Source organism: Bubalus bubalis, chromosome 1 (assembly GCF_019923935.1).
Source record: "Bubalus bubalis isolate 160015118507 breed Murrah chromosome 1, NDDB_SH_1, whole genome shotgun sequence".
Classification (NCBI taxonomy): Eukaryota; Metazoa; Chordata; class Mammalia; order Artiodactyla; family Bovidae; genus Bubalus; species Bubalus bubalis.
Window position 1 is genome coordinate 179,143,975 of NC_059157.1, and position 24,683 is coordinate 179,168,657.

The 24,683-nt window shown below is 45.9% G+C and overlaps 1 protein-coding gene across 1 annotated transcript in view; it reads right to left on the reverse strand.

The window, feature by feature from the left end:
* Positions 1-24,683, reverse strand: part of EPHB1 (EPH receptor B1) — a 463,088-nt gene that overhangs the window by 126,019 nt on the left and 312,386 nt on the right. Inside the window, exon 5 of the mRNA XM_025291403.3 lies at positions 2,350-2,685. Within this exon, the coding sequence (XP_025147188.2) occupies positions 2,350-2,685 (336 nt within the window). The remainder of the gene's footprint in view (positions 1-2,349; positions 2,686-24,683) is intronic.

Consider the following 24,683-nt stretch of genomic DNA (forward strand, 5'->3'; position numbering starts at 1 on the left):
TCATAAACTTTCTGACACCCTAATTCCAGGATTCCCAAAGAGAAGTCATTGACTGGATGGTGACAGTGGGACTATGACTACGAAGTCAGGAAAAATTAAGAATAAAGGGCCCATCAGAGGGGGAACAAAGGACATGAGAAACGCTTCTGGAAGGGCCAATGGGTGAGGATAAAGATAAATATTTTGAACACTGGTAATGCAGGGTCCCTTGTAGGAGCCCTGGTCTCTCGGCCCCACAAGCCTGGGAAGGTGCAGATGGCAAGACAAGCAGATGGGCAGGTTCAGGAATAGCAGGGTAAGGGAAGGGAGGGGCAGAAATCAAAGCAAACCAATATAAGTGGCAGGTTTGTTCACACATGCTTAGAGAGAGAAAAGACAGCCAAGCCCAGCGTAACATGACAGCCTGGCAGGATTATTATTCCCAGAAGCTGGGACACTAAAATATTTCAGCCAGTTTTCTGCCTTAAACTCTCCAAGGGAAATACTGCTAACAAAGGCTGCCCATGTTACGTGCTCATCATGATGCAGAAATTACCATTTCCTTCTCTTTGGCTAAGACAGGCTGTCACAACCTTTCTCTCCATGGCACTGGGGCTGCGGTCACCAGCTGGAGGCTTCCACACTTCCACTCTTATTTTCTCACTACACACGTATGCATGTAAACACGTGACCACAGGCATACATACAAACACGTGCACACGAACACACACATGCTCTCAGCAACAACGCAGCCATCTGGACAGCCATGCTCTCTGATGACACCTTTTTTTCTTCTCCATTCTGACAGCTTAAACCCAAGAATCATCTGCCATCAAAGATGCCTGGTATTAAAAGAGGCAGAACAAGTCTCAGGACTGGGGGGAGGGGGTGATGAGGAGTAGGAAAGGATGGAGAAGGATAGAAGAGGTCAACAATTGGGAGCTACGTGGAAAGAGAGAGAGCCCAGCTCCTGCTATTCCACTAACAAGCTATCCTTTTACAATTTGCTGATTGAGAAAAATCCATAATTCCAAGTAAGATAATGGTCCACTGCTTATGATTCTCATCATTGTCTATAAGAGGTGATCTTAACGTCCCCTTTGCAGCCTTGAACCTTCCCCCCAGGGGGGACATTGCTCATTTCTCTCTATTTCCTTTGGTATTTACTGCATGAGTACAGCATATGATGCTTGGGATACACCACCTTGCAGCTCTGCACTTTGTGTCTACGCCCTGGAAATTTTTCAGTTAATGAGTTTCATGGGAGGAACAAGGGTACCCAAGTGTCATTGTATCCCTCACAGTGTCTAATCCACAGCTTGGCACACAGTAGATGCTGAATAACTGCCTCAATAAAGAGGGAATAAATAAATAAATGAGTGAGAAGGCAATGGCACCCCACTCCAGTACTCTTGCCTGGAAAATCCCATGGATGGAGGAGCCTGGTAGGCTGCAGTCCATGGGGTCGCTAGGAATAGGACACGACTGAGCGACTCTACTTTCACTTTTCGCTTTCATGCATTGGAGAAGGAAATGGCAACCCACTCCAGTGTTCTTGCCTGGAGAATCTCAGGACAGGGAAGCCTGGTGGGCTGCCGTGTATGGGGTCTTACAGAGTCGGACATGACTGAAGTGACTTAGCAGTAGCAGAGTGAGTACATGAATGGACTGATTAAATGGATTTTTAAAAATGGATTGTTGCAAGAGGTGTGAAATGTAATAAAAGGAAAAGGTCAGAAGAGCAAAAGACTTGGAAATAGAGAAGAGAAGAAAATGTGTTCTGAGCTATGCAGTACAGGGATGTACTGGCCATCAGGATCGATCTATTATAAACTGTCTGAAGTCTCTATAACAGTGTAGCATTCATCTGAGCATGCTGTAAAGGAGAGTGCACTCTTGAATTACATGGGTTTAATTGAAAAATAATCTATGAAGGCAATACTGACAAGATTTCCGGGAAGTTGCTTTCATTGGGTTTTCTAAGAAAGTACCACTGGTGTTCTCAAGATCGTACAGTGCTTCTGCCCATTCACCCACCTACCCATCCATCCATCTGTCTATACATCCTTCCAAGGATGGTCCTTGAGCCCTAGCTGAATGTACAGAGCACTGGGTCCATGCTAGCCTGAGTATACATCTTTGCTTTTGTACCAGGCACAGGAAAAGCCCTCAGAATCCAGCTCACTCTCAGAGGTGAAACCCTACCTCTCCATGGTCTCAAATGCCCATCACCTGATACCTTCACTCCTGGGAGGAGGCCTGGGTGCAGAGTAACGGGTTGGGTGTGGCTGCAGCTTTGCTCCTGCACAGAGGTGGCCAAGTGTCAGCCCCACAGACAGACAAAAGGGGCATAGACACCTCCAGACTTACCAGCTTGGTTTGTGGTGATGTTGACAGAGACGTGCTGTGGGGGAAAGGGACTCTTGCTGGAGACCCCATTCACAGCCTGGATGTCAAAGGTATACGGGGTATGGGCCCACAGGCTGCTGATGGAGACGCGGCACTCAGTCAGGCCCAGCTGCCTGGGCACGAACTCCACGTTGTCGTCACAGCGGGAGCAGCTCCGGCGGTCTGCCCGGCACTTCTTACAGATGATGTTGTAGGTCACATCATCCCGCCCACCCGTCTCCCGAGGAGGGTGCCATTCCAGAATGATGGATGTCTCATTGACGATGGAGATGACATTGCGGGGACCTGATGGGACACCTGCAGGGAGACAAAGAAAGGCCCAGTGAGGTTGGGTGGAAGCTTGGCCAGCTTCTCTCCATCCCTCTTTGGTGTGATCCCACCCTCCTCACATACACATATCCCCTCTCTTCCCTCAACTCCAAACAACCATGTCCCAATCCTTTCTGAGAAAAAATGACAGATGGAGATGACAACCTGTTGCCAGCTCCCCTTTTAGTCATCCCAGTGAGGCTTTTCTTCTCTGAATCATGTCTGCCAAGGGAGAGGAGGATGGAGGTCTTGGATACAAGCCCTTTTGTTCTCAGGACTCAGCTGCATCCTCCAGGCAGCTTTAGCATCAGTGACATGTATGTATATTGGACTCTTATTGGATTCCATGTCTCTTCTTAACTTGTGGAGAACTCAAGGGTTGGAGGACAGGACTCAACATATTCAGGCATCTTGCATACAGTCTCACACAACCTGGGATCTATGTGGTATGTGCATGGCAGTGGGAGTGTTTCTCTGCAGGATGGGCTTCCAGAACACCTGGAGAAATGAATATTCACATTGTACAAGCTGTGGTTCAAGAAGCCATGCTGGGTAGGAGATTCACACAGCCACTATTTCTTACCCCATAATACAAGAAGAGCATAGCGGTTTGTCCCAGACACTCTGCTAGCTACCAGAGCTGGTCTTAAGCTGATATGGCACTCCAAACATTGGTGGTCAGATCTATTCATGGAAAACAAGAGATCTGAACAGACCGTCTCTCCTACAAACCAGTCAGGCTCACTGGGACTCAAGGAGGGCAGCCTCTTTCCTCCGGACAGTTTCATCCATGGCTGCTGTTCACACACCTGCAAAGGCTGAGATGCCTTGTTGCAAAACTCTAGAAAGCTTGGTCCCTAGTAGGAGAGCAGAATGCTGCTAAATTCATAGCTGCAGTCCTGAGCATTTTGAGATCCAGTTGGAGAATCTCCTGCCCAAGAACAGAATGGATCATAGCCTCTGGTTCCCAGGATGGGCTCTGCTTATCCTCAGTATCCAGCTGATGGAAACAGACTCTGCCTGGAAGCTCCTTTTCTAAATGGCAGGCCTGTGGGAGCCACTGCTCTGGATAGTAATGCATTCAGAATTCACGCACGTGACTGTCGCCAGCTGAACGGAGACATGTGTAAAGCGGTTCATGCTGGAGACAAGAATCAAATGCCAACACACAGAATGAGGGAATAACAACAAGGTCGGGGGGCACCAGGGAAGGATTCTGTGTTGAATCAGTCAACAGCAAGCAGAGAGAGCAGAAAGCAAATATTAAATCGGATTCTATTAAAACATGAAAGAAAATCAGTACTGTACTATATAAAGCCCATTAGACCTGAGCTAAAGCATAGTTTTCATGCATGCTTGTGACAGGGCAGGATTCATGAAGCATTTTTACTGAGGTCTTGCAAATAGCATTCAAGAATCCCCCACCCATCTGACCAGGGATAAACATCCATCTCTTTTGAAATCAGTGCACAGCTAGTATTGGGCAGGCATTGGGGATCGCCCTAGGTGGACTTCTATTGGTCATGGCCAGCCTTGTCTCACACCACATTCATCATTAACGCCCATATTGGCCAGTGCCTGTCTTAGACATGTCTGTTTGCTCGGACGGATGAGACTCAGACCACAAGCTCCCTGTGGTGAATGCCATCACTGTCTGACTCATTGTCACCGCAGATAGCCTAGCCTCAGCCACAGGCCACTGTTTCTCATAGTCATAAAAATTACATTCACCAAGCACTTGTTCCACGCCAGGCATGGGGTAAATCCTTTAACCATATTATCTTGCTGCATCCTGTGGCATCCTCTGGTTATCACTCAAAAAGCAGCCTTGGGTGGAGGGGCAGAGACAGTACTGTTAGGGAGAGTGACCATTCACCCCTCCCATCCTTTGGAGATGGCCCCCCACACACACCCTGATTCCAGTTACCTCCTCTTGTCCTTGAACTTCAACTTCATCCTCTCCCCTGACTCTGCTTTCTCCACCTAAATTTGCATAAGTCATAGCCATTTAAAACCCAAACATGGTCACCTGGCATATCTTTCTCTATGTTGAATGTCCCTTCTTCACTCTCCAGCCAAGCTTCCCCAAAGTGGAGTCACACATCATACAGGCTCTCCTCTCTCCCTGTTCAACCACCTGCAGTCTGGTTTCTCCCCAAATCCTCTGTCATGCCTGCCTCCCCCCCTCTTTTTTTTTGGACAGGGGTAGGGTGGTGTGGGGGGTTCCCTACTTGACAAATCCAGAGAATTGGTTCTTACCTTCCTAACATACTTTGTGGTCACTGGCCAGAACATGGGGACCCAACACACAGTTCGTCAGCGGCATCTCCTTTCCTCAGATCTTTTCCTTCCTCTGTATCTCTATCACCTCACAAAAATGAGCTCCACCAATTTTCCTTCCCTAAAGCAAAGCCTCTAATCAATCCTTCAATCGCTTTCCATATCTCCCATCTATTCTCATCCACCAGGGTGTGAGTTTCAAAATGTACATGGGATCATATCATTCTCTGCTCAAATACCAGTTATTTAAAAGTTTACCCTCCTTTCCATGTCCTTCAAGTCCCCATATGGACTTGCTGCTCTTGATTTCATCTCTGGGTCATACTGTGACCAACAGGAAGTTCCCACCACATCCTGTGCACACTGAACTCACTTCACATCCCTAAGCCTCTGCACTGCATTCTCTCTTTTGTCCGGAATTCTTCTCCTTCTATCTACTCGAGGAACTCTTGCTCACCCTTCCAGATCCAGCACATTTCACTAGGAGACTTCCCTGATGCTCACAGTCACACACCTCCCCTCTGGGCTTCCATAAGCCCATTTCTGGCGGTGTAACTCAGAATCGTATGGAGGTGAGAGTTGGACCATGAAGAAGTGCCGAAGAATTGATGCTTTTGAACTGTGGTGTTGGAGAAGACTCTTGAGAGTCCCTTGGACAGCAAGGAAATCAAACCAGTGAATCCTAATGGAAATCAAACCTGAATACTCATTGGAAGAACTGATGCTGAAACTGAAGCTCCAATACTTTGGCCACCTGATGCGAATAGCCAGTTCACCCTAAAAGACCCTGATTCTGGGAAAGATTGAAGGCAAAAGGAGAAGAGGGAGGCAGAGGATGAGATGGTTGGATGGCATCACCAATTCAGTAGATGTGAACTTGGACAAATTCCAGGAGATGGTGAGGTACAGAGAAGCCTGGCATGCTGCAGTCCATGGGGTTGCAAAGAGTCACACATGACTTAACAACTGAACAACGACTCAGAATCCACCATCACACTGTGATGGGCTCTTCCTAAGCATCCTCACCACACTATGGCCTGCTGGTGAGCAGGGCCTGGTAGCTGGTTTGTCTCCATGATTCCCATGTCCAGCACTCTGCCTAGGGGAGGCCCCATTCTACCAGTTTTCGACCTCTGCTCAGTGTGCAAGGCTGTAGGTCACACGTGTGTACCCCTCTCCAGCATGAGACAGATGCCCTGCGGTGGGGCAGAGGGAACATGCAGGAGCAGTGAGGACCCTGTTGTGCCCCTGAGTGGTAGAGTGAAGTCAAAGTCGCTTAGTAGTGTCCGACTTTTTGCAACCCCATGAATCGCAGCACACCAGGCCTCCCTGTCCATCACCAATTCCCGGAGTTCACTCAGACTCATGTCCATCGAGTCAGTGATGCCATCCAGCCATCTCATCCTCTGTCATCCCCTTCTCCTCCTGCCCCCAATCCCTCCCAGCATCAGACTCTTTTCCAATGAGTCAACTCTTCACATGAGGTGGCCAAAGTACTGGAGTTTCAGCTTTAGCATCATTCCTTCCAAAGAAATCCCAGGGCTGATCTCCTCCAGAATGGACTGGCTGGATCTCCTTGCAGTCCAAGGGACTCTCAAGAGTCTTCTCCAACACCACAGTTCAAAAGCATCAATTCTTCGGTGCTCAGCCTTCTTCACAGTCCAACTTTCACATCCATACATGACCACAGGAAAAACCATAGACTTGACTAGACGAACCTTTGTTGGCAAAGTAATGTCTCTGCTTTTCAATATGATATCTAGGTTGGTCATAACTTTCCTTCCAAGGAGTAAGCGTCTTTTAATTTCATGGATGCAGTCACCATCTGCAGTGATTTTGGAGCCCAGAAAAATTAAGTCTGACAGTGTTTCCACTGTTTCCCCATCTATTTCCCATGAAGTGGTGGGACCGGATGCCATGATCTTCGTTTTCTGAATGTTGAGCTTTAAGCCAACTTTTTCACTCTCCACTTTCACTTTCATCAAGAGGCTTTTTTTTTTTTTATTGTATACATTTCCTTTTGTATTCCTTTCTTATTTTTTTTTAAATTTTATTTTATTTTTTAAACTTTACATAATTGTATTAGTAAGAATATACATTGAAGCTCTATTTTTTTCTGACATTCAACGTTCCTCTTCACTTTCTGCCATAAGGGTGGTGTCATCTGCATATCTGAGGTTATTGATATTTCTCCCGGCAAGTTTGATTCCAGCTTGTGTTTCTTCCAGTCCAGCATTTCTCATGATGTACTCTGCATAGAAGTTAAATAAACAGGGTGACCACATACAGCCTTGACGTACTCCTTTTCCTATTTGGAACCAGTCTGTTGTTCCATGTCCAGTTCTAACTGTTGCTTCCTGACCTGCATACAAATTTCTCAAGAGGCAGATCAGGTGGTCTGGTATTCCCATCTCTTGAAGAATTTTCCACAGTTTATTGTGATCCACACAGTCAAAGGCTTTGGCATAGTCAATAAAGCAGAAATAGATGTTTTTCTGGAACTCTCTTGCTTTTTCTATGATCCAGCAGATGTTGGAAATTTGATCTCTGGTTCCTCTGCCTTTTCTAAAACCAGCTTGAACATCAGGAAGTTCAAGGTTCACATATTGCTGAAGCTTGGCTTGGAGAATTTTGAGCATGACTTTACTAGCGTGTGAGATGAGTGCAGTTGTGCGGTAGTTTGAGCATTCTTTGGCATTGCCTTTCTTTGGGATTGGAATGAAAACTGACCTTTTCCAGTCCTGTGGCCACTGCTGAGTTTTCCAAATTTGCTGGCATATTGAGTGCAGCACTTTCACAGCATCATCTTTCAGGATTTGGAATAGTTCAACTGGAATTCCATCACCTCCACTAGCTTTGTTCGTAGTGATGCTTTCTAAGGCCCACTTGACTTCAGATTCCAGGATGTCTGGCTCTAGGTCAGTGATCACACCATCGTGATTATCTGGGTCGTGAAGATCTTTTTGTACAGTTCTTCTATGTATTCTTGCCATCTCTTCTTAATATCTTCTGTTTCTGTTAGGTTCATACCGTTTCTGTCCTTTATCGAGCTCATCTTTGCATGAAATATTCCTTTGGTATCTCTGATTTTCTTGAGGAGATCCCTAGTCTTTCCCATTCTGTTGTTTTCCTCTATTTCTTTGCATTGATCGCTGAAGAAGGCTTTCTTATCTCTTCTAGCTATTCTTTGGAACTCTGCATTCAGATGTTTATATCTTTCCTTTTCTCCTTTGCTTTTCACTTCTCTTCTTTTCACAGCTATTTGTAAGGCCTCCCCAGACAGCCATTTTGCTTTTTTGTATTTCTTTTCTATGGGAATGGTCTTGTTCCCTGTCTCCTGTACAATGTCACAAACCTCATTCCATAGTTCATCAGGCATGGACTATACAGTCCTTGAATTCTCTAGGCCAGAATACTGGAGTGGGTAGCCTTTCCCTTCTCCAGGGGATCTTCCTGACTCAGGAATTGAACCCGGGTCTCCTGCATTTCAGGCAGATTCTTTACAGACTGAGCCACCAGAGAAGCCCAAGTGGTAGAAGTTTTGGTGAAACACAAGTGGCAGAAGAGAAACTGAACCATCCCTGATCCATCTGTGTCCCTGAGAGCTGAGGAGACCCACCCTGGTCGATACTTTTTCCATGTCTGTTCATTTGCTTCCCATTCAAGAAGAAAAGCAGTGGGTTTCTGTGAATGATGAATTTTTCATGTTTATTTAAAACAGACTCCATATGAAGCAAGCACATCTCATCCATGGCTGCGCTCCAGGGCACATGCATCTGTGGGCCATGAACGGGGGTCTCTGGGAGCCATGGTTGCTGAGTCCAGGGCTACACAAATCTGAATCCTTTCCTTCCAAGATCAGGAGCAGACTTTAATGGCCCTCCCTGGAGAGCAGACTCAGACAGCCAGGAGAACCTGAACACTATCTTGTGGTCTCAGAAGCCAGCATGGTGCCTGGGTTCACAGCATACCCTTATGGAGGTGGCCCAGGTCTGGGCCACCAACAACTACTAGAACCCCATTCATTATTTATTTGTTTACTCACTCACTCTTTAAATAAATACTCCTGCACTATTGTGGGCACTTGGGAGATAGGATAAAGCAAAGCAGAGGAGCTTCTGCTCCCATGGAGTTTACACTGGTGGGGGTGGGGGAGTGACAGAAAAGAATAGAGAAATAAAGAGATAAAGGACACAGAGATAAAGGAGATGAAGGAAATAAAGCTGCCCCTAGGCTCAGATTGCCTCCCTGCAATGCTTCACACCTGACCCTTTTCCTATGAGGAACCCTTCCAGGACAGGCAAGCCAGGCCCAGTGTCTGGGCAGCTAAAGCAATGATGCTTCCCAAGTCCTGCATTGTCCTGATGACAAGGACGCACTTCTGCAAGTAGGTAGCTTGGATCCTCCTGTGTCTGGACAAAGAGTCTGACCACAGCAGAGCTGGCCTCCAGATAAATCTTCCTAAAGGAAATGTCAGGGCCACTTCCTACTCATCTAGGCTGTAGCCCCTTGTTTGGGGTCCTCCCCCTGTAGAGAGAATTTGTCTAGCACCAGGTCCCCAGCAACATCCTTAGGAAGGAGGCCAACTGAGACCAGCATAAAAAAAAAAAAAAAAAAAAAAAAAAAAAACCAAAAATTTAAAAGGGGGAGTGGAGAGGGAACCAGAGAGAGAAGAAAATTTGCTTTATCCGTCCTCAGAAGCCCTCAGGAAGTGCGCTGGCAGGGCTCAGAGCCAGGGTCTCCTTGTCTAAGCTCCCTGCTCTCTCGTCCGCGTCCTCGTTTTTCTTAATTACATACAGACAGGCTTTTTGAAGCCTCTCTGATCTGTTGCCACGGTTACTACTGATGAAAGCTTCCTGCTAAAAGGGCTAGGAAAACTCAGTCCTTTTAAAGGATGGGAAAACTGCTGAGCTGTGATTCTCTGGGTGGGAGGAACACGGTGGATTCTGGACTGTGGGGATGGGTCTCCAGGGTCTTCCAGGATGTGCCTGAGAGCTTAGCTCTGCCCACATGAAGCACGGATGGCACTGGGAATTCAGAAAGTTAGGCAGAATTTATCCTTCTAGAGCCATAAGCTACCCCTAATGTCGTCACACTGAGATGTAATCTCCTGCTTCTTAATGTGTTTTGGGCCAGATGAATTTTTTTTTTTTTAAAGATTTGAGAGACAGAGTGGGTGGGAAAGAGTAGGTGAGTTTATTTGTATAAAGCTGGAAATAAGAGCACTCTTGAGTAATCAGAGGGGAAATATGCTTAAGACAGGTAAGCCTCAAAAGCCAATTTTATCAGGAATCTTAAAAAAGCCAACATCTAGTTTTAGAATTTAGATGTGAATTTCTGGCTGGTCCAAAGTACAGAGCAGGCAATGTCCAGCTAACTGCGCATTGCTGTTGCCAGGGTTTGTGTCCTCATATCCCTCACCATGGAGAGCAGGTGAAGATGACAATCACAGGAAGGTGATGTACTCCTGGGAGCCCCCTTGTGCAGGCTGGAATTGGACTCCTCTGCCTAAGGCCAGAGATGAGGTCCTCCCTTGTTTGTGAATGACCCCTTGAAGAATCTGATGAAAGCAACAAAGCTTTTCCTGAGAAAAATGAACATGTATTTGAACATATATGCATGTTTTCAGAGACTCTGAGGGATCTTTGAAACCAACCAACAAACCTCTTAAATGTTTTCAGCAACAAAATTTTAAAAAAATATTCTCTTGTTGGCAAAGCTTAGGAACGTGAACTTCTGAGCCTTAATTTTCTCATCTGAAAAATGGTAGTTTTGAAGATGTAATGAGATAATAAGTCCAAGGGTTTAGCTGTGTGGCTGGTACACAGAAAAACTCAGTTAATGTCAGCTGCTATTAGTATTAGTACTGTCATTATTGGATGATCTGGAATCCTGACCCTCTCATCAAACTAAGGCTATTCTAGTTCAGTCACTTATTCCTTGAGCAGAGACCCTGATGCCCAGACCTGTGTGGGCAGCCATAAAGATATAGAGGTTACAGCCCATAATGTTGGGGAATCCATTTGTTTATTACTGAGACAAGATCCCTTACCTATGGAGTACTGGGAATTGTGGACACATTTAGCTAAGGATCAAAGCAAGTGATCCAGACACAAAGAGTTACAGACAGATGTTTGAGGAATGGTAAGATCAATGCATGACAGAATTTTTTGAGATGGTGTCTGGGCATCTTGCCCACAAGATTGGAGCTGTACTTGGGTAGAGGCATCTTGAAAGCTATTTGCTCTAATATATGCCCTCTGGACCACCTAACCCTTATAAGCACCCCCTAGGCAGAGGCCTAGTCTTGGGTATGGGGCTGTGTCTCCAGCATGGTTCCACACTTTTTGTCTTTTGGGCTTAAAATCTCTGTGTGCACTTACACATCTGTTTCCTGGCCTCCCAAAAGGCAGTCTGACTTCGGCACAGTATCTGGTCTTGCTTGTTCTCCTTCCTCCTGTGGACAGGGAAATCCCTCTTTTATACTTCTAGAGTAAACTGTGTCCTCTACTCAATATTCTTTTAGGAGAAAGGATTGAAATAGGGTCTGTGAATGAGCCAGAAAGGACATGGGATACTCAAAGCTCTGAGATGCAGAGGTAGTGTTCTCATGGCTAAGAAGAGTCAAGATTGTGGTTTGGAAAACTAACTGCATATTTTAATGTGAGTTGAGGGTTAAGAAGGGATAGAAAGGGAGATCAGAAAATAACATCATAGACAGGGGTGGCAGAAAAACAGTGTGTTGTGAGGGGCCAGGAAGACATGTGAGGAGCAGGACCAGATGGGTTATTGAAAATGATAGTACTATCAGGACATCTCTACTCATGGCCCACTGTGACATACCTACTTTAAGAAATTGTGTCTGAGTGATTAGAAGGCTTCCTAGAGAAGAATAAAGGTCTTTGAGATTTTATGGAGAAACAGGAGTCAAGGAGAAGAAGCAGACATGGAATTGGGGGCTGTGGAGATCTAAAGAGGTCTTCTATCAAAGCAAAATATGCAGGAAACTAAGTCAGGCTGGTGGTTATGCCTTTGTCTTCAGTACAGAACATAGGGCTGAAAGCAGAATGGGCTGGAGTGTAACATAAGCCAAAAAAGGGAACGTTTGTCAGAAAGGTAGTAGAGTTACCAAGTAAACATGAGGTCAGCTTCATGTTCAGTTGTGGTTCCTTCTTTGGGTAACTTGTTATTTGAAAACAATGTCAAAACAAAAAGCCCTCTGTATTCTCTCTGGCTGCCATGTGCAGCTTTGACACTCTTCAGCCTAAGTTCAGCTCTCAGTCTTTCTCTCTGCACTTCTCTTTTCCTCCTAAGGCACCAATTCCTCTTCCACCATTCCTTCACTAGATGTAGATTTCCTGGGGAAGACTAGACAAGAATGACCACTATGCTAGAGGAAAGCGTTGTGATGCAGGGGACCATGCTGGTTCAGCACCTTGGAGAGGGGCATGAGTTGGCTTGCTCTCACTCCTTTCACTGGGATTCCCTGGATGGCAGTAGGCAGTTTCTAAAGATCTCTCTCAGGTACCAATAACACCATAATAATAGGAATCTGTGATAGCAGGGGTTAGACGGTCTTGTCTTTGGAGGTGGGATGGGTATATGACTATTTGAGGCCATATCAGGGGACCAAGAGGAAGCTATCAGGAATCTGAAGAAAAGCAGTGGCATCAAGTGGACAGACTGCTGAGGCACACTCCATTCAATAAAGAAACCAAGAGGGGCTTAGGAACTTTGGAAAAAGCAGACCAAGTGCTGGCTATAATTCACGAGTGACAGACTAGACAATTGGAACACAGTTTTGCTCAAGGTGAAGATGGTAATATCTCAAGTCCTAAAGTGGCTTTTCCTAAAAGGGAGTCAGTCATGCTGGGGGCTTGAGGCACAGAACTGGAAAGCTGAGTCCGGTTTGTCTCTTTGCAAGCTCAGGTACACTGGTTACTCCCCTAAGAATGTAGGCTGTCTCTCCTGAGGCAAGGAGGAGAGGACATTGAAACCTCGAGCTGTCGTGTTGTTTTACTTTTCCTAATTGCCCCAGGGGCAATTTTATATTGCTTTGAATGAATTTAAACTAGACCCCAGGGACATGCCTTCCTGTGAACAGACACCTGTGCCATCTGCATGGACATCTGAAGGACAAGGCTTTGATTTGGTTACACGTGTTTGTTTCATACCACTGAGTGACTGATTAATTTTGGTAGTTCATCTAGACGATTTCTACAAGGATCATCTGAAAGATCAGAGAGATGGCCGTGGTTTCCATTTTAATAGAGTTCTGCATGGATTTGTGAATTTCATTTCAACAACAAACCTACATGCAAAGTGCTATCATAGGCATTTTGGTACATAAGTTAATGAAGCCTCATTTTCCCAATATCCCATGAGGTAGGAACTATTATCCCCATTTTACGTATAAAGAAACTGTAGCTCAGAGACATTAAGTAACTTGCCTAAATTATGTGGTGGGTGAGTGCTGGAATCAAGACTTGAGTATAAGCCTGGATGTTCCCAAAGCTTATCCTTAACAACTCTTCCCCCCAGGGTGGAGGCACCTAAGAGTGCAAAGTGCAGGTGTGATGTAAATACAGCCAGGTGCTGGGGGCAGGGGGCCAGTCTCTCATGAAGGCAGGAAGCTCTTGCTTCTGAACCATTTTAGTAGCTTCCCTGTAGAAACAGAGCAACCGCGGTTCCAGGGCTGGGCTGAGCATGTCTGCATGTGTTGCTCATTAGGGTCTTGGAAACACTGGGCCTGTACTCAGGCAATTCCCCTAATCATAACAGTTAGTAATAAGAAGAAACGACTAGTCAAAACAAGGAGGGACCCTGATGAGAGGGATTTCAGGAGCATTAAAGAACCCAGTGTTACACATTTCTCCAAACACCAATGTTTGCAGAAAGTATTTCTTGTTTCACTTGCTTCAGTGGAGCTAATTGTGTGGGAGAGAGGGGATGGATTCACTTTCTGGGAAAAGAGTCCCCTCTCCCTGACCTAAATTGAAGCCTGAGCATCTAGGTTTCTCCAGGGCTGCAGAAGCCCTTGGAGGACAGCTGAGGCCCCTGCCTTCCTAAGGAAGTGCATCCCAGCAGGAAGGGCTTACGACCATCTGTGTCACTGCCTGTGGGGACAGGAGGCTGAATCTTCTATTTGTGGCCCCAAGTGAGGCCAGAGAGAGGGAAGTTTGGATAGAATGTCCCCTGCAGATTTCCTGGGGACACTTCAATCAAGGAGAGACAGAAGTCATGTCATCTTAAAGACCTGGTCTTCAAGACCTCCTTTCTGGCCCTGAAATGAGGCCTCAGGGCTTTCTGAAATGGTGAAAGATGTGCTGGAAAATTGGGCTGAGTGCCAGCTTTGTGACTTTAGGCAGGTCACTTGCATAGTCTGAGCCTAATCTTTCACTCCTGGCTGATCCATCCATGTTCCTGAGACTCTATGTTACACTAAGACCCATACATAAGATTATGGTATGAAAAGTTCCCTGGTGTCTACCCTGAGGAGCTCAAAGTGTGCAGCGAAGGCAGGCACCTGCACAGCAGCCACACAAGCCACTGACTGACAAGGCTGGTGGACACACACCCCCTGAGCCTGGAGATGGCCACACACTGAGCTGCAAGGGGACATGCAGGCTCCCTGCTCTCTTCTCACTGATGAGGGAATCAAACAGCTGAATATACATTGAGGCTGTCAGTGTATCTTAGTGTGCTCCACACGCACTAAAGACTATCTGGTAGTTACCCAGAAATCCCTGTCCATCCATCCACCTTCCAGCAGAGAAACAGTTACCACGTACACACCTGTGCAGTGAATAGAAGACACTGTCTGGGACATTTGACATGCAGGCCCTCTGAAGACATCTTCCTGCTTACGACTTCTGAGGCCCTAGACAGACTTCCTTTATGGGATTTACCAGGTTTAAAACTAAACATGCAAAAAACTAAGATCATGGCATCTAGTCCCATCACTTCATGGCAAATTGATGGGGGAAACAGTGACACTTCATTTTCTTGGATTCCAAAATCAGTGCATGGTGACTGCAGCCACGAAAGTAAAAGACGCTTGCTCCTTGGAAGAAGAGCTATGACAAGTTTAGATAACGTGTAAAAAGCAGAGATATCACTCTGCCGACAAAGGTCCATATAGTCAAGGCTATGGTTATTCCAGTAGTTAAAGTTATTCCAGATGTGAGTGTTGAACCATTAAGGAGGCTGAGCACTGAAGAATTGATGCTTTCAAATTGTGCTGGAAAAGACTCTTGAGAGTCCTTTGGATAGAAAGGAGATCAAATCAGTCAATCCTAAAGGAAATCAACCCTGAATATTCACTGGAAGGACTGATGTTGAGGCTTAAGCTCCAATACTTTGGCTACCTGATGCACAGAGCTGGCTCACTGGAAAAGACCCTGATGCTGGGAAAGATTGAGGGCAAGAGGAGAAGATGGAGGCAGAGGATGAGACAATGAGATAATGAGATGGTTGGATGTCATCACTGACTCAATAGACATGAGTTTGAGCAAACTACAGGAGCTCGTGAAGGACAGGGAAGCCTGGCATGCTGCAGTTACTGCGGTGGCATGATTTAGTGACTGAACCACAAAGCTTGTCTACAGGGCTCCTACCCAGGTTAGGGAAGGCTGGACACTCCCAGACCCTGCTCGTGGCATCTCTCACTCAAGTATCCCCATATGGTCCCCACAGATCTTCCTCCTGAAAGATCCATACACTAGGCCAGAGCCTGCCAGGCATGCTGCAAGGTGTTTACTGTCACCAGAGGTGACAGTCTAAGCCAGAGTCTTCTTGAAATCAAAAGACTTTGGGACATACACCAGTTTTTGGCACAACAGAAAGATAGACCCTACTTTGGCAGAGCCTCCCACAGAGCAACATGTTTTGGAACATCATTTCTAATTGATACCAACTCAGACCCTGAACCACCCCAAACCACTTATTTGATTTAGCATGTCCTGACTCAGCCCAGAGCTTGGTAATTCCCCCCATGCTGGTGCAAGTATGGAGACTGAGATCAGGAAAGAAATCTAGAGCAAGGAAATGGATGCTATGGGTCTTGAGATATGCTTGGTAGCCACTGGGACAAGCCCTGTCAAGGATGAGGGTCACACACATGATGGAAACCTTAGAGGTAAAGCACCTCAGTTCCCTCAAACTCCCTGTAGCACACAGCCTACTGTGAGCTCTCAAATACTAGGTACTAAAGGGAGAAGGGCATGGATTTTCCAAGTTAGTTTTTAAAATACTATATCCATCTGGGCCAGACTGGACAAGCCCCTGCTGCATGTGGGGAGCTGGAGAGGGAGGCAGTAGCTGGGATGAGGTCTCAAGGCTACTGCATGATTAGCAGTCATCTCTCCTCACCATCCCCAGAGAGAGGGTGGTACCCATGAAGGAGTCTTGCATCTCCACAGTTCTTCACAAATTACCAAAATCCCTTTCACTGTGTGACAGAATTTTTCCAGTTGTCATAATTCTCTATCATTTTTAGACACTGTATAACAGAAAGGCATCAAAACAATAGCTGGGAAGGGACTATGGGTTACATAGTAATGGGTTATTCATTTAGTTTTCTCTAGGAAAACACAGAAGATAAAGAAGAGTTTTCAAAACAAATTTGAGATTTGCTATTATTCCCCTGGGGCTTCCCAGATGGCATGGTGGTAAAGAATTCACCTGCCAATGCAGGAGACACAGGAGACACATGTTCAACCCCTGAATCAGGAAGATCTCCTGTGTGAGGAAATGGCAACCCACTCAAGTACTCTTCCCTGGAGAACCCCATGGGCAGAGGAGCTTGCTGGGCTGTAGCCCATGGGGTTGCAAAGAATCTGACATGACTGAGTGAGCATGCACACAGAAGAATCTCCCAGCACCGCCCTATGTGGTTCTAAAAGAGACACCCAGCCTCTTTCTGGGTGTACAAAAAGGCCCAGGATCCTAAGACAATAATTCAAGGTCAAGGGAACAAAAAGAAAAGTTGAAAAAGGCAGGTATACCTCCCAGAAAGGGAGGTATACCAAAATCAAATCATCCAAAATCAAGTCCTGATTCTGACATGTCTCATTTTTGGCATGGGAAGGAATCCTGGAGGTTAGGATGTATCCCTGGTGGTGAATGCCCTCTACTGTCCCTACCTGGTTGGCCAACTTCTGTTTAATTCCTCCGGTAATGGGAAGCTCACTATTCCCACCACCAGGAAGTCCTTTGCTAACAGTAATCATAACCTCTTTGAAAAATATAATGAAAAAAACTACCTATTCACAATAGCCACAAATCCCATTAAATTCATATGATTAAATCTCACAAGGCTTGTGTAATGCTTGTATGAAGACAACTATAAAACTTTACTTAAGGATATAAAAGACTTGAACACATGCTCCTGGATGAAGAGATGCAGATCATAAAGATGACAGTCATCTCCAAAGTAACACATTTATTCAATGCATTCCCAGTCCCAATGTAATAGGATTGATTAATGAGTTGTGCCAAGCTGATTTCAAAGGTCATCTTGCAGATAAAAATGTTTAAGAGTTGGCAAGACATTTTGATAATGAATAATATGTACAGACTTCTTTTACCAGTTGTTGAAATATATGACAAAGCTACTACCTCTAGAACAGCTTAGAACTGGTGCCAGAAAAGACTAAACAATCAATGCTAAGGAATAAAGATGAGTACAGATAGGCACTTAGTCTGTAACCAAAGAGGCATTTCACTAACATTTTGGATAATTCAGATGGAGCTGATGGGATGCTATTTTTAATAAAAGAAATAAGAATACCGATATCACGTCTTACACAAAGCAAGTTTTAGATGAAGGAAGGAGCTAAAAATAAACACCATGTAAAGAACTAAAATAAAATGAGAGTGTTTTTATATCTTAAAGTGGGGAAGACATACACAAAACCCAGGCAAAAAGTCAAGACTCAAATCCCCCAAACCAGAAATAAAAAAAAGGTCAAGTTTAAGCTCAAAAATTAAAAATCTTGAAAATGCCAAAAATGTATTCATAAATAGAGTTAAAAATAAGTAGAGGGCTGAACAATCCCAAGTGGCTCAAGAGGTAAAGAACCCACCTGCAGTGAAGGAAATGCAGGAGATGTGGGTTCAATCCTGGGGTCAGGAAGATCTAATGGAGGAGGAAATGGCAACCCACTCCAGTTGCTTAGAAAGTCCCAGGGACAGAGGGTCCTGGAAGGCTATGGTCCATAGGGTCACAAAGCGTTGGACATGACTGAGCACATGCACATAAGAGGGCTGGGGGGCAAGATGTCACATTTAATTAACAGGCATCTAGAAGTCAATTTTTTAAAACATAAAAAGGGCAAAAACAGTCAATTTCCAGGAGACAAAATAAATTGGTCAATAAATGTATGAAAAAGACATAGTAATTTATACTAAGGGAAATACAGCCAAAATTTTTAGGAGGTCAGTCAAACTGGCAAAAGCCAGAGTCTGGATAACATCCAGCTGAGTCCGTGGGTGGAGAAGCAAGATGTACCCCACTGGTGGGGGTGTCACTTGGTCAAGCCTAGTCCTCCGGGACAGCACTTTGATTGGCTTTCTGAGTACATGTGCCCAGCAACCCAGCAATTCTATTTCTAGGTTAATTTCCTCCACAAATATAGGCTTGTGTGCCCTCAAGGTATGTCTGAGCATTTTCATTTTTATCTATATTAATGAAATGCTGTGTTGACCACCTATGGGGGACTATATAACACAGCAGAGGTGGCTGTGCCTCCATCCTCTCCCCTCTCCCCCACTGTCCCCACCTCCATCATCTTCCGCTTCCCCGACCCGCCAATTCCCCTCTCTTCCTCAGTCTTGCCGAAGGTCATTTCCAAGCCACTTCCATAGAGCTCACAAAAATGACCCTTGACCATTGACACATAATCCTTCACTGTCTCAAGTGGGTAGCAGCATTAGTTTGATGTCAGGCCATCTCCGAGGCAATGGAACTCCTTCCTAAGGATTGAAGCCTAGCACTGAGGCCAAGGAGTCCTACCTGGTCAGGTCTGGGCAGAAATTGGGCCCTGCCACTCACAACCAAATGTATGAGCTAGGGCACTAGGCATGCTGGACCTCAGTTCTCTCATCTATACATTAGGAATAACAGTAGTACCACTTTATATTCTGTGAGGGTAACTGAGAAAATCCACGTCAGGGGCTTAATCAGCACCAGCTATCATGTTAGACTCACTGTTACTTGCTTATGCTCTTGATCCAGTTGGTTGTGGCCAGGGGTACCAGGCACATGGTACTTGGGGTCCACTCAGAAAGGGCCTTAGCCGTAGGCCATGGTGCTGCACAGTCTTTGCCATGCTTGGGATGCAGGCATGGGTGTGGCTGACCTCAACAGAGCTGCCTGCAGCCCTTTCACTGGCATGACCACAAAGCCTAGCCTTTGCTCACAGTAAGAGTGACTTCTCACCTCATGTGCAAGTTCCTCTGTGCTGGCCAGCAGATAGCACCCTTTTGGGGGGAATAGAGCGGCTTTCTAACTTTCCTTACTGAGCACTGGCAGGGCCCCCCACTGCCCCCCTCCCCCAACCACCCACCTTCTAGGCATGTCTGATGCAGCAGAGCCAGCCTGTACCAAGCTACATCCCAATCTCACTACACAGGTGCCATGCTGGCCTCTTTCCACTCAGCAATGTTGAGCATCCTTTACTGCTACTTGCAAGGTGAGCAGAGCTTAGTGATAACCCAGAGGATCTGCTCAAAAACCACCTTGGACATCTTCTTGCAAGTCTAAGCCCATAGCCATGAGGAGCTAGGGGGAAGCAACACATCATGACCACCATTGCCCCAGCCTTCTCTCTACAGAATGGGAAGGGAGGACAGAGGGACCTTTGTGTCCAAGTGGCATTTGGCCCTCTACCCATAAACCCCTGAGACCATTCATTCTTCTCAATGCAGTCTCAGAGTCAGAGCACCTTGGTTGTGCTGGGCAGAGGTGGTCGCACAATTGACTTAAGACTGGAGCCTGCTCTCTCTGTGCAAAGTCATCCATGACCATTTACCCACGGGGGAGTCCAGACTTTAAGCCCACAGCCAACCCCCTATCATGAGTTCTCAACCCTCTGGCTCCAAATGTGTACTTTACAGCCAATTGCATGGAAATTTTCTCAGAAGACCAACACAGAGTTTCAAAATAAATCACTACAAAATGCTAGTGTCCTGGTCCTATGCCACACATAATTCCAAGAGTATGGACAAGCCCATACTGACTACAAGACTCATTTCTTTTTACTTCACCCAATTTCCCATACAATTCAGAAACCTTCCTGGCAGGAATACCTCTTTGTACAATTTCAGTCAGTGTACTTCACTAATTACACAGGTAGCTTTGCTTACTTGGACAGTGTTCAGAATATACCCTTATACTAATTGAGAGTGGCTTCCTTCTATGAGAGTCAAAGAGCCCCTGGTCTTTGTCACACCCAAGCAAAGCCATCAGTGACATCGGTGGGTCTCTAACTGCTTTGGGGCTTTCACATGTATTCACCAGCCAGGGGATGTAGAAGATCACTGTCATGATTTGAGAAAGGGTCAGCTAGTGCCAGGTTTCTGATATGGCAGCTAGAAGGGCAGAGCTGGAGCCAGGAACCCTACCCAATGTAATGGGGTTGAGGGTGAGTTCTGAGTCCAGCCCCCAGGGAAGCGTAATGATCAGTAACAGAGGTGCAGTAAGCTCATATGGGTACCAGGACTGATTGGCAGCAGTGAAACTGAAAGCTTATTGCAAAGAGGCAACTGGCTGAAGGTCCAGGAGTGAGTCCCAGACCTAACCCCCTAGGGGACTTGGGCTTGGCCTCTGGTGTCAGAATTGGATCAGGATCTGATTCTGGGTTACAAGGATGGAAGAAGGGGGGGTAGGGGAACCAGGACCCTAGTCACAGCTGGGGATCACCTGTGAGGAGCTGGGGACCAAGGTGGTCTGCACCAGCAATACCTGGATTTGTGATCACATCATGATGGGGTCGAGATGGGGATGATGGTATAAGATGCCAGCCAACCTAGGATGACTCTCCAGAAGCAACTGCTCTAAAATGCCCATTCCCCACCCCCACCCACCCCCCACCCCACATTTTCTGTTCTGATTTTGGAATATGCAATTCAGATATGACTCAAACCTTATTCATAACAACCAAAACAAAGACAAGTTTTTGAGACCTTACCATACGTCTGATGCTGAGTTAGGTATATACATCATAACTCGAAACAATGATAAACAATATCCTCATTTTATGGAAAAGAAACGGAGTTTCAGAGAGGTTAAGTAACCACAGCAACAGAGGGGTAGAGTCGAGAGTGAAGTCTGGTCTGCCTGATCCCAACAGCAGGGCTCTTACCACTTGGCTATGTTGGGCACCTACCATGTAAGCCCACAGAGGAGATTTAAAAAAGCAGATCACTATGTCAACAGCTTCCAGTCCAGTGGACAGAGAAATCCCTACACCTGAACAGATCTGAATAGAATATTCAGAGCATGCACCTTCTTTCCTGGGGATGAAGTAAGATGCTGGCAGAAGAGAGACGATGTACAGCCACGTGCCTCTGACTGTCTCCTCTTTTGAGGAGGAGAATTAGAGCAGGGAAGATTTAAGAACCCTGAGCCATAGTTGCCATCCAATTCCAGCTTCCATCCCAGACCAGCCCTGCCTGGGACCAAAGCCTGCAAATTAGACATCAAAGCCATCGCCTGAAGGCCAGCAAGGAGCATTCAGGACCACAGTGACTCCCACAGCCATGCCTTAGACAACTTTGTTCTGATTTTCAAAATAGAGAAGAGAGTAGATTAAATGAATAAATTTTACCTCAATCCCCTCCTACTTCTGAAACTTCATAGTTAAATCAGTGCTTTGTGAGCCTCAAGGAAACCGTGACAAAAATCAGCATGGGCCTCTAAGTATAAGTCAGGCCAAATGACATCATTTCTTTGTCTAAAAGTTTATGAGCCTTTAGAGAAAAAGAATATAGACAATATATCTAGATTGCAAGGACAGTAACTGAAAAAAGTACACAGATACTTGTGTACCAAAGGAAGAAATGTTAGCTAAATGATAATTCCAGTGCTTGGATTCAAGCTGCTTTGAAAATAGCACAAAAGTAGAGTGCACAACTCCAATAATAGTAGTAAAACAAAATAGCTTACTTTCATTGACTGCATCCTGTATGCCAAACACTGTTCTAAATAGTGTTCTAAATATTACTCCACTTATACCCTTGACAACACAGTGAGGCAGATGCTAACACTACACCCAGTTTATGAATGAGAAAATGGAGACAGAGAGCTGTGTCACTTGCCCCACATCACACAGCTGGAAAGTGTCAGAGTGGTGCTTGAGCTCAGCCCTAGAGCACAGACCGCAAAGCCCACACTCTCAACCCGTTACGCTAATACTTGTCAGTTGAAATCAGTTTTCAAAATGGGGTACACTTGAAAGAGCACGGTGCCCAAACCCATGAGGCCAAAAGGTCTGAAGTTACAAGGATAAGTGCAGGAAAGAAAAGACCCAGATGGGCAGTATCTCCCGAAAAGACAAACAAAAACTTTTAATGTTTAGAAGTAAAGAAGTCTGATTGGAGCCCATGGTTTGAGAGGCTGCACCAAAGTGAACAATCAACAGGATCCCAGTCTCAGAAGAGCCACCAAATTTCTTTGGACCCTGCTTGAGGATGAAGGTCATATGTTTCATATGAGGGTCATATGTTTCTGGCTGCCATATTTTAAAAGTTGGATTGATAAATGTGAGAGATTCAGAATAGGCAGCCAGGACACTGAGGCTCAGGAAATCATGCACATTCGGGAGCAGATGATGTTTAGCCTACAGTAGGTGATTGAGGAAGGATGAGAAAGTTGTTCATAAGCAATGGAACCAAAGGTTCCACCCGCAGGACACTGCTCCTCAGTGATGGACCAGTGGTGAGGAGTGAAGGAAGGCAGAGCCTGACCCAAGGTGCAGAAGCTCTCTCTTACAGTGATAGGTGATGGCTGCCTAGCAATGGAGTACAGCCACCCTGCAGAAAAAGAAAAAAATCAGCTGTTTGTCATCACAAATATTCAGAAAGCTAAAATGAAACGACCACTTCTCAGGGTTGTTGGAGAGACGAGGCTGACACTGGGGAGGAGTTTGAGAGGCAGGACCTAGAAGGCCACTCCAGGTGTTAATAATCTGTGACTCCAAATGCCCATAAGATGAAATGTTCTTAAGATGAAAAGCTGAAACAGAAATGTCAGCGCTTATGCCCAGCTATTAGCTTAAACCTTAGAGCTACATGATGCCTCCTAAGGGTTATATTCACTTGGGTCCAACAACTGTGAAAAGAAATTGTAGACTATAGAAGTGTGAAAGCCCAAGTACACAGGCAATGCTGACCCTTCTTGAAACAGCAGTGACAGCTATAAATAGCTTTCAGCTCCCTGTCACATGACCTCAATTCTACATCCAGGTGTATATACTATCCGAATCCAGGTGCTCAGAGAAACAGCTTGCCCCATGACACTTGTTCCTCCATGACCCTTGTTGGAATTTCACCACAAGGAAAACACACATTACCTCCACTTCAAAAGCACAAATGATGTTTTTATGCACAAGTGTGGATCACATACCAGGGTAAAGTCAAGTAGCTCCTTTACCTATAAAAAGGGGTACATGGTGGAACTTTTCCTAAAGCCCTGATCAGTAATGAATGAGTAAAACTAACCTTGAGTAAAGTAGCCCTCTTTCAATAGGTTGCAACTCCTAGATGAAGAGGAACGTGGCTTTGAAAAGGTTGGCTTTGGGGAAGTATTTAAAATCATCCCCAATGTGTCGGCATGTGAGCAAGCAGTCCCCAGTTTATAACACTGGATTCCTGTGCCCTGTGGAGTGTGTCGCCCTGGGGGAAGCTTCCTGCTCTATTGGACTAAAGGGCTCCTCCCTGAAATGATGGCACTCAGAGGCTACCTCTGGACCTTCTCGCTAGGTGGTGAGAAGGACCATCTGAGGGGTGAGACCCATCACTCCATCACTCTGCTCACCTGATCCTCCATCTGAGCTCAGGGGACTGGGCCCCACCAGTCACCAGTCACTTTCCTTCTGCTTCAGTTTCCCCCTCCACCCTCCCTGAGCCTGCTCCAGCCAGGCAGTGCTCACTCATCTCTACTCTCTCTCCTCCATCACTGCTCCCACCACCCAAGACAGAGAATGTCATGGAAACTGCGCCAGAGCAGGTGGGAGTGGTTCTGAGAACTAGTGACATCCTCCCCTGAAACACTCAACACTGACACACACTCACATCACACCCCCTCCTCTTCTCTTCTTCCGCGGGTATGTATTCATACCCTCCCAACCCCCCGTCTCTCCAGTCTGCTACACAAGACATTGATGGGGAGGAGCAGGCGCTTTGATTCCACTCGGCAGGAATTCACTCAATGGCCTTTTTCCCCAGGAGTCATAAAGCGGAGGACAGAGAAACATGACTAATTCTAAAGCGATGTTCTCAAATTTTAGTGAGCTTCAGAATCACCTGGAGGGCTTGTTAAAACTCAGATCTCTGCCTCCTCTTCTCCCCACTCCCCCTCCCCAGAGTACTTCATTCAGGAGGTCTAGAGAGGGGCTGAGAATTTGTATTTCTAACAAGTTCCCTGGTGACACTGAGGCTGCTTGTCCAAGTACTGCATCTAAAAACCACTGCTATAAAGGAAACCA